At 35.4% G+C, this 10,709-nt stretch overlaps 1 protein-coding gene across 1 annotated transcript; it reads right to left on the bottom strand.

Annotated features, from left to right (window-relative positions):
- Positions 1-6,202: 6,202 nt before the first annotated feature.
- LOC112510913 (subtilisin-like protease SBT1.9) lies at positions 6,203-8,495 on the bottom strand. The gene is made up of 2 exons (XM_025116268.1): positions 7,275-8,495; positions 6,203-7,231 (listed from the first exon to the last, which is right to left on the bottom strand). Exons 1-2 carry the CDS (start codon positions 8,493-8,495, stop codon positions 6,203-6,205), a joined length of 2,250 nt encoding a protein of 749 aa, XP_024972036.1.
- Between the last annotated feature and the right edge of the window lie 2,214 nt (positions 8,496-10,709).

Raw genomic sequence — 10,709 nt, 5'->3', positions numbered from 1 at the left:
ATTAAAAAAAAAATGTAAATCCAAATCCTACAAACCAAACAGAGGAATGGATTTCAAATCAAATCCAAATCCTGCAAACCAAACACAGGAATGGATTTTAAATCCAATCCAATCCAAATCCCATGAAATCCAAATCCCTTCAGGAATCCAAATCCCTCAAAAACATTCCTGCAAACCAAACGCACCCTTAGGGATAGTGATTTGCTTCGACCCGGTGGGGAACTCGGTTCACTCGACCCGAACGGGGACGGGGATTCCCAGTTAAACCGGGGTCGGGGCCGAGGGATGTTACTTAAACTGGGGCCTGGGATCCTCGGTAGAAGCAAACTAAGTGATATTCTTCATGGGGTTTGACCGGAGATTGATAGAGGTTTGACCGGGGAAGGGATGTTACTACAAACCGGGGCTGGAGAATACAAAACCCTACCCATCCCCGCCCCGTTGCCATGCCTATATTCACTAGCTCATCTGCTAAACTTAATCTAGATAGAAGGTTTTCGACTTATTCTCAAAAAGATAAACGTACGGTTTACTGCAAATTAAAATTTCCAAACTTTAAAAAAAATCTAGGTTTTAGTTTCATAGTTCAAAAAGGTATCATTAGATGGACGCCTCCTCAAATATGGGCTTTCGTGTTCATATCAGCAATCTGCCTCATTGTATCATTTCAAGTCGTGTGAGTATAATTGGTGCTCGTGTGACAGTCTTTCCAAGCGAGTACTTAAAAGAAAGATATGAACATATTGCTTAATATCCCATTTTGAGTAGCCTATCACATTCAAGTGCAAGTTGAATATTGTCATCGACAATGTGAGAAGAAGACTTTGAATAAAAAGTTCATTGACTTTGCCTGTGTAACGTTGTGCTAACAAGGAAATGTGTTACCAATAAAAAGTTCTTTGACTTAGAATAAAAAGGTCCTTGAATATTGACCATTGACCTTTGGGCTGTTTTGAGCGTAAATGAAATATTCTAGATCAATCTTATGTCGCTGCTAGGATGAAGGCCTGATGCCATTTAGCTTACGTGTTTCAACTTTAGTCCTCTTTTTCATCTTTTGCTCATCAACTAGTTTTAACCACAAGGGTGGTGCCTGATTGGTTTGAGCTTGGCTCCAAATGTCAAAAGTACCTGGAGGTCCTAGGTTCAAATCCAAGAAGGAATAAAAATCCCCTTGTGGCCATGAAGGTTCAAATGCGGTGACTCCGAGCTATCTGCAAAGTAGGTGGTTGTCCTGGGATTAGTCGGCTCGCATAGCAGGTTGAATATCCAGGTTAACAAAAAAAAAAAAAACTAGTTTTTTCAAGAAATATATATATTGATGTTTTTCTTTCTCAATGAAAATACACCCATTTTACAATTCATAACCATTGTTTATAAAGTTTCTTAGATCGATTTTAAAAACATAAACAAATGCAGACACTAGTTTTCATTCAGTCCACATTATTTATATATGTAAAGAAGGCAAAACATAAACATTACCATTACGTCATCTATGAATTTGTCTATTTTGTTTGCCTTTTCTAAAATTATAATATTATAATATGTTTTTAATATCATTTTAGACTTTATTATTGATGTACGATAACACATATAATTTTTCTCATTTTATAGATTATCGTTCGTGTTTTAATCATACCAATTAAAAAAAAGATCAGATCAATATCAATATCTTTTTCCTTCGTCACACGTCACAAGATGGTCCAATCCACGATAGAGAGTGCATGAATTCAAGAAATATTTATTGGTCATCGGGTCGAATATCAATTTCAATATTTATATTAACCCAAGATTATGAGTTGATTATGTAAATCGACTCTTTACCATCTTTAGTCCCTCAAATATTTTCATTTCCACGTCAAACTATTTTATTGTCTTGTGTCTCTAATATCGTTCTCTTTGGTGCTCTTTTGAAGTCCCATGTATAAATGGCTGCAAACTGTTGTAAAAATATAAACTTCCTGTACGCTTGCTTGGGTTTGAAATTCTTAAAGATGGTTCACTTATAAAAGGGCCAATGATTGATGATCACAACTCATTCTAAGATTTCCACACGGGGCCATTAAGATTAGGGATCTAGTCGTATTAACCACTACAGACCAATATGCACAAAGCCGTCTGATAAGATAATTGATATAAACCGAAAACTTTGATATGACATTAATGAAACTTGAAAAAAAACCAAAAACCGAAAAACTCTAATATGAAATTCATGTTCATTCCTAAGAATCTAGACTTCTCTAGATTCCGACAATACTCTACAGATCTTGCTTACGATTATGAGAATGAAGATGGATTTTTGTCATTTTCCATATAATTTAAGGTTTCTCTCTATCACAAAATTAGATTAATCTTTTTTTTTGGATTAACATGGATATCCAACCCGCTATGCGAGCCGACTAATCTCAGGACAACCATCTGTTTTGCAAATAGCTTAGAGTCACCGCATTTGAACCTCCGTGACCACAAGAGGATTTTTATTCCTTATTGGATTTGAACATGCGACCTCCTGATACTTTTGACTTTTGGAGCCAAGCTCAAATCAATCAGGCACCACACTTGTAATTTATTAATCTTTTAGATCAGTTCACAATAACAATTGGACTATTTGGATCAAAGACCACTCACTTGACAAATCAACTGAAATGACATATACCATTCTCAACAAAACTTGGGTAGTGAACTTCAAAGTGTTGGGATGATACCATTATCTTTTACAACCAAAAACTAAAATTGCAAACATTAACAATAAAAAAAGCAAAAACAGAAATTGTAAAATAATTGAGGGACCATTCTTGTAATTAAATTGTAGTTGGATTTGACGATACCCACCCATTAAAGGGAAATCCGCGTTTGGATATAACTTTCCCCAATTAAGCTTATATTTAATACCAAATAATTGTAACCAAACAAATCAATTTTTGTACTTTCTACTTCTTTATTTTTATTAAATAATATCTCATAGACCCAATAAATTTCAAATGTTTTCTATGATCACGTTATCAAATTTTTTATATATATATTTATTAGTTTTTTAAAATAAAATTATTTACTAATTATAGAATTTTAAATAAGTGCTCTTGATGTTAACATGTTTTAAATTTATTAAATAATATACAAAATATAATATTATAATAAGAAATTCAACAATATGAATTAAGAGGCACTTTTGTCTTTCGTTTTTTCTCTATTTATATGATCTGCTTGATTTTTGTGAGTTTACCATTCCTTCACCCACGTTCGGTTTCACGTATCAACTTGTATAACCATGACTGAAATCATAACAGGTTTTTTTTATTAATCTGGATATCCAACCCGCTATGCGAGCCGACTAATCCCAGGACGACCACCTGCTTTGCAGATATTCCGGAGCCACCGCATTTGAGCCTCCATGGCCACAAGGGGATTTTTGTTCCTTATTGGATTTGAACATTTGACCTCCTGATACTTTTGACCTTTGGAGTCAAGTTCAAACCAATCAGGCACCACCTTTGTGGTTTGAAATCATAACATGTTTATAATTGGAGATGTATGTTCGTATATAGAAGCGACCGAAGGTGATTGAACGTGTACGAATGCATACAAGTCAAATCTTCTTTACGGCTCATACTATTAAGGTTTCCCTTATTTATAAAAATGTCATCGTATTTTCGACATCCATACATTAAAAAACAAAAAAATAAATCATCCAACCACAAGGGTGGTGCCTGATTGGTTTGAGCTTGACTCCAAAAGTCAAAAATACCAGGAGATCTCAGGTTCAAATGCAATGACTCCGGGCTATCTGCAAGGCAGGTAGTCGCTCTGGGATTAGTCGGCTCACATACAAGTTAGATATCCAGGTTAATTAAAAAATAAATAAATCATCCAAAAACTAATAAAATGTTCTCAATTTTCACTAAACTCAATATTTTTCATATGTACAATTTTTAAGATTGGGCTAGATGGGCCTTGCAAAAGTAAACGGCCCAAGTGGTAGTGGTTTTCAATTTCTCCTACTATTTAGAAAACCATATATTAAATTTTCAATTTGTTAATTTCCCATTAAAAGTGTTTACTTTTATATTTCTATAATTGACACCATTTTTAAATATTTTTGGAATGGAATGAGATGGTAGAGAGGAACTCCAATCATATGTTAAAATAATATTTTTATCGGTCTTTAAATTTTAAGTACTGGCTGATAAAGGGAACTTAAATTTTCAAGTTGAAGGGAGAGAAACGGTAAATATATTGGACTCATGTTCAAATGACATAATTGCCGTGTACTTGGAGATGAGACGACTTTTGGTGTCCATGACCCCATCGATTTGCAGTTTTTTTGGTGGTAGGGTTGGAGTTGCTTTGATACAATATCGTGAAACAGTGAAAAGTTGTACCAAATATTTCAAAATGATATAAAATCATACAAAGTAAATATAAAATAAGACATGATTAGTTACAATGTGGTATTATATAAAATGTAAATAGTGTATAAAAGTTACATGATGATATGTAACTGTATGATATGAAACATAACGGCACGTTTCTTTTGTGTTAGATGGTCGCATTTTGGAGTTTGAACTTTGAATGTGGTATAATATAAGTAGTTAAGATTTTATTCTAGAAACAACAAAAGGTAAGGGTTTATTTGTGTTGATGAAGGATCCAAAATGTTACAAGTAAGAATAAAAATAAAAGAAATTGTTTGGCTTTATATAATATAATGGTAACTTTCAGGTCAAACCGTAAGAAATGAAATTCATTCCCATACACATTCCATGTAATTTTTATTTTCATTTTCATTGCCTAATCTGAAATAAACAACCCTTTAATATTTTAGTATTTAAAATAGAGATCTGTTGGAGACAAATTGTAACTTTTTTTTAAATATATTTTGGGTTTTAGCTCTTCATTGTGAAGAAAATTTAGTAATTGAGAAAATGTTAATTTAAGTTAGTGTTCATTACTTATATTTTGTTTATTAGTAATTGTTAGGATATATTAATTAAAAATATTAATTTAAGCTCGGGTTTGTTGAAATCAATTTGTTTATTATAAATGATTAACAATTAGGTTTGATAATTGAAAAATGGTTAATTTAACTTGAGATATGTTGAAAATCGAATGCAAATGTAATTAAGTAGATAAATGGGCTGTTAAGTCTGTATGGCTTATTCAATCAGCCGATGGCTTAATTGGTCAGTTAGGAAAGTAGAGTTTTATAGACTCAGCCATTTATTCATCCCCTTATTCCAAATTTGTCTCTTTCACATTTCTAGAACCCCAAAAATCCCATCTTCTTTCGATCTCATTTCTCTCCTTCATTCCATCGATCTATCGTTTCTTCTTCCTCACCATCTAGAACAATCGCCGTCTGCTTCTTCTTCTCACCATCGCCGATCGTTGCCCTCTGCCTAACCATCATCGGCCATCCCTGCCCTCTGCCGCAGACACCGACGACCCATCTCCATTTCTTCCTTTGTGTTGCATCTCTCGTTTTAGGGTTTGGCTCCCACTTTTGTTTCCTTCCTATTTGCATTTCATTAAGCCAGAGCGAATGAAAAGAAAGCAAATTGTGATAGTTTAACAACCAAGTCCAGAGCCCTATATCTATACACCGTTTTCCATTTGAATTTTGGGTTTTAGATGTTATTATTTTCTCTATCTTGTTACTGATTAATTATAATAGATTTGGTTATGTTTTCCAATTCGGGGTTTCACTATTGATTTGTTTATAGTTTTATGATTTGATCTATAAATATTGTTGTTTTGAGAAATGTGATCTATATAATGTTCAATGTAAAACCAAGGGTAAAATAGTCGTTTTCATCATTCAGACGGTTTATCCAGCACAACAACCGAACAACAACTTATCTGTTAACATATAGACAACTTTATCGATACAGGTCTTAACAGAAAATAAACCGAACAGCACAGAAATTAAACTTGTAATGATTCCTTTATCTATTTTAACAACTTCGTACATTTATGTAACTTTGATTTTATAATATCATGTCACTTCAAGTGTGTTCCTCGACCTTAGTCGTTGAAGATTGGATCTACCATGGTAATTGATTGGTCGTTCACATTTCCTAGAAGATGATGTCTCTTAATTTGATTGGTGATTACGAAATGGTCAAATTTTAGAATAAAATGATTTTATTTCCAACTGGATTTAGTATCAGCAATAATGGTTCAGGTTCGAATTCACGAACTTTTATCAACTCCCGATGACTACAATAGGGCTAGATACCGTGTGGTTATGCTCATCGATCCATTTCAGATACCCGTAGGTAACATTTGGAGATCGTTTGTCCATTTGTATACTCATTACAAAGTCTTCCGATTGATATTTGCTCGTGAATCTGATTGTCTTTGGCTCGACTCTAACCGTCATCCTGGCCGGAACTTCCACGACGGCCTGATAAGTGGACCTAGGATCTCCAACATTCGTTACGGTCCTGATGAAATGCTTTTCTAATGGAGATGTGGTTTGGTTTGAGAAATCGGCAATAAACGAAGGATAGTTAAGTTCAGTATGGTTCGTGCTGCAACTCCAACGACTTCTTCTTATTACAGCACTCATCTGTTGATCGGTATATCCAAGACCACATAAGAAATCGATATAATCTTGAAAACCCATGTCGTAGATGAGTCCAGGATCCATGGCTTTGTTCGGATAGATATGGCCAGCCCCGAAATCTAGAGGTGTGGCAGGTTGATTATACCATTGGTCTTCAATGATTCCATTTCTATTGTCTGTGTTGGTTGCAGTGGTCATCAGAGCTGATCGGATCGCTGCTGGAGTCCAGTCACCATGAATGGATTTTAAGAGGGCTGCAACTCCGGCTACATGTGGTGCCGCCATTGATGTACCGGAGTAGAGTGCGTAATCTGTGACTAAATCGTATTTTCCGACCACCATAAACGGCAAGTCTGGTCTTACGGCTCCCAGAACATCGACTCCAGGAGCAAGGATATCGGGTTTTAGAACACTCGGAGTGATCGGATCAGGTCCTCTTGACGAGAAATACGCCACCTCAGGTGCAGGTCCGGTTCCAGTTTCCGTTAACACAAATTTCATTTTCTTTACAATAGATGTGTTCCCTTTCATCGCGTATTCCTTTATTGCAGCCGCGTAACTGGTATGCAATAAGATTCCGGGGCTCGTGTAGTCTTCTGGATCCAAAAACAACGATTCCGTCAAGAAAATCGCAGCGTATGCACCAGCCCTCGTTACTACATCCATCTGCGAGTTAAGATCCGGGTTGCTATCGTCACATATATAAGACAATCTTTCCTGCGACTTCAAGTGGATTTAGAGCTGAACATCCGGCTTTTCTTGGATCGTTATTCCCATAGTATAGGTGTGTATTAGTAATAGAAACGCTCATTGGGAAGTATGAGGTGCCTACGAAGGTTAGCCCGTTTCCTAATTCTAACGTAGCCATGTAACTTCGGTCTATCGTGCCAGCACCTACGGTCATGATCCAAGGTGCACCATTATATATCGAACTTGACCCTGGTCCATCGTTTCCAGCAGCACAAACTACAACAATTCCCTTTTCTATGGCCGAAAGTGAGGCGATAGCGATTACATCCTCAAAAAAGGGTGTGTGATCTAAGCCCAAAGATATTGACATTATATCGACCCCATCGGAAATCGCTTGATCCATGCCGGCTAGAATATCGGTAGACGCAGATGAAAACGAGTCGGATGCCCAAAGGACTTTGTACATGGCGATATGTGCTCTTGGTGCCATGCCTCTTGCTACGCCTTGTGCGTAACCAAAGTGATTAGCACCAACGACATGATTACCAGCAGCGGTGGATGATGTGTGGCTGCCGTGACCGAGGAAGTCTCTAGGCGAGTCAAAGTCGAACTCGGTGGAGATATTGAGACCAGCAGCCTCGAGTCCTTTGCTAAAAGATGTCGCTCCAATCAGTTTGTTGTTGCAGATAGAAGGACTAAAAGCTGTGCCATTCTCGCACTTCCCTTTCCATCTCGACGGTACTTTAGCCATCCCCTTGTCGCTAAAACTCTCACTTTCCGGCCAAATTCCAGTATCAATCATCCCGATGATCACATCTTCCCCATAAGATGCCGTTGGCCATATGCCGGAATTCCGCTTCAGTCCCAGGAACTTTGGCGTATGAGTTGTGAACAGCTTGCCGAAGGACTCTTTGTACGTGGCAAGATGAGCTCGAGATTTCTCCAATTGCGATAGTTGGCAAGGGGTGAGCTTCGCACTAAAGCCTTGCATGACATGAGTATAAGAGTACAGAAATGTTCCTCTATGATTATCTTCATCTTCATCGCAAACCGAGGAAAGGGACTTTAGGGTTTGGTGGTGCCATGATTCATGGTCCGAGAAGTGTGGAGGTTTCTGCGAGTGATCCATGTGGATGATATATGTCTGGGAGTTTTTGGGTTGAGTTGATGCAATGCTGAGCCATGGTTGCAGCACCAATAGCTGCATCAACAACACCGAAGAGTAAAAGAAGCTTCCCATGGCCAAGTAAACGTATTTTGTAGTGGTGATGGTTAAGAAAGTGAGTATAAGATATATATAAGCCAATTAAGGTCTGTAGTGATCAAAGTCATCTGTTTGGAAGTAGTTAGTTAGTTTGATGAAGTCTTCGCTTGGACGTAAATTTCTAGGTCCATGGAATAGAATGTTAGATGAAACAGCGATGAAACCTAAATCTAGTGTTTACGATTATGGGATGCACGTGTCATGAGATAAAACCTTTTTGTTTGATGTAATGAGCAACATATACATATACATATACATATATATTATATGTATATATAGATTATTGTCTTGATCATGCATCCATGACTAATATGCACATCGATTTCATCATCACCAAAGGTTTGCCTAGCTAGATGGAAGCTGGCTTAGGTGATATATGTTTCTTATATTGGTCGTACTAGGTGATATATATATATATATATATATATTTCAAATACAATCAGAGCTATTTGTATAACCAATGCAACCCAAATAATTGAGATATTTATGTAAATGATTTGAGTTCATTTATTATGATTTGAATATTTATAGAAGATGAATAGGGTTCATTAATTATCATCAATACTTTATATTAGAAAACAATCAAAACTTCTATGAAATCACATATTCATCAAATTAAATGGACGGTTGAGATTAGGTTATATTGGTTGTACAAATGTAAAGGGTTGTATAATAACCAACCCCTCTCTCTCTCTCTCTCTCTCTMTATATATATATATATATATATATACACACACACACACATGCTTAGGATCATATGAGACCAGTATGTTTTCATGAGATCCGTGAGACCACCTTTTTACACTTAAAACTTCACAACAAATTGTTGTGAAGGTGACTTTTTTTTAACCTTCACAGTGTTTTTGCTGTGAAGTTTCAAATGTAAAAATGTGGTCTCACGGGTCTCATGAAAACAGGCTGGGCTCACGTGAACCCAACCCTATATATATTATACAGAGTGGTTATGTTAAGAACGGAAGTTTTTCTCTTGGATCAATCTTGATTAAATTTCAACACTAACGAGGTGTATCAAGTCAATTATCTATGAATGTACATGTCATGGATGAGTATAAGATTAAAAGTGATTAAAGATCCAGATCTTTTCTTATACTTATCACTATAAGTTCTTTTCTCGAGCGATCTTCACCTATATATATATATATATATCTATATATATATATCCACATATATAGTTAATGTTTGTTTATATAATTCGACCTATATGTGTTAGTTAGACTGTAGCCATTAACATATACATCTTATTGGAAACTCTTAAAAAAGGCAAAAATCGTTGAGACACTCCGAAAAAATCTACTTGAAGATGTATATATGTAACCCTACGTTACATATTACTCATATTGGTTTATGTATGACATGCATCTTCAAATGAATTTTTTGAATCTCCCCTTCTTACTTTCTCACGATATTTAATATTTTCATTTGAACATCCCACTACAACCTAATAATACTAACGTGATCACCTTTTTTTGAAGACATTATTCACCGTCTATTTATATTTGAGGTTATTTTGATCCTTTGGAGTATGTGCAATCCCGCCCGACTACTCTCAAAAAAGCACTTAAAAAATATAAGAAAGTTTCGATATATATCTAAAATAAATGGTTTAAGTCTAGCCGATGTATAGATCCAACCAGACAAAGAATATTATAACTGAGTATCCAATGAAGTTTTTATTCATTGTGCTTTATCCACAAGCCAAGTGTTTGATTGCTTCACAAATTCTCATAAGACTTGACAATATATGCTTTTTTAGGTTTTGTTTATTTTCATTGTTCATTGTTGCATGTGAATTTTTTATTTCTTTTTATGATAACTTTGGTTTTTAGGCTAGCTTATGTGCATCGACTAATCTTACGGTCGATCATGAATAGTCTATAGTTAACCTTTATGTCCACAATTAAAGGCTTTGACTGAGCCTGAATTCATGTTAATTATTTTATGTTTGTGTATGTTGGTTTTTTGTTTTGTCTAGTGTTGCATGTACCGTTAAACATGCAACAAGATTTAAATTTCTAAACCTAATTTAATCGTAGGGATAAATTAATTAAGATATATATATATATATATATATATATATATAAGGGCCTAATCAATTGAGAACTAATTAATTTGTGGTAACCGTGAGATCCAATCTCAACCACAAATCAATAGATAAATTAGGATATTTAT

Source organism: Cynara cardunculus, assembly GCF_001531365.2.
Source record: "Cynara cardunculus var. scolymus isolate 2C chromosome LG 4, CcrdV1, whole genome shotgun sequence".
Lineage (NCBI taxonomy): Eukaryota > Viridiplantae > Streptophyta > Magnoliopsida > Asterales > Asteraceae > Cynara > Cynara cardunculus.
The sequence above is the reverse complement of the archived record's forward strand: the minus strand, read 5'-3'. Positions and strand labels throughout refer to the sequence as shown.

Coding starts and splice junctions, on each gene's coding strand:
- LOC112510913 (XM_025116268.1), bottom strand. CDS start 8,495: ATGGGAAGCTTCTTTTACTCTTCGGTGTTGTTGATGCAGCTATTGGTG. Junction 7,232..7,274: donor TTGAAGTCGCAGGAAAGATT/GTCTTATATATG, acceptor CTTAACTCGCAG/ATGGATGTAGTAACGAGGGC.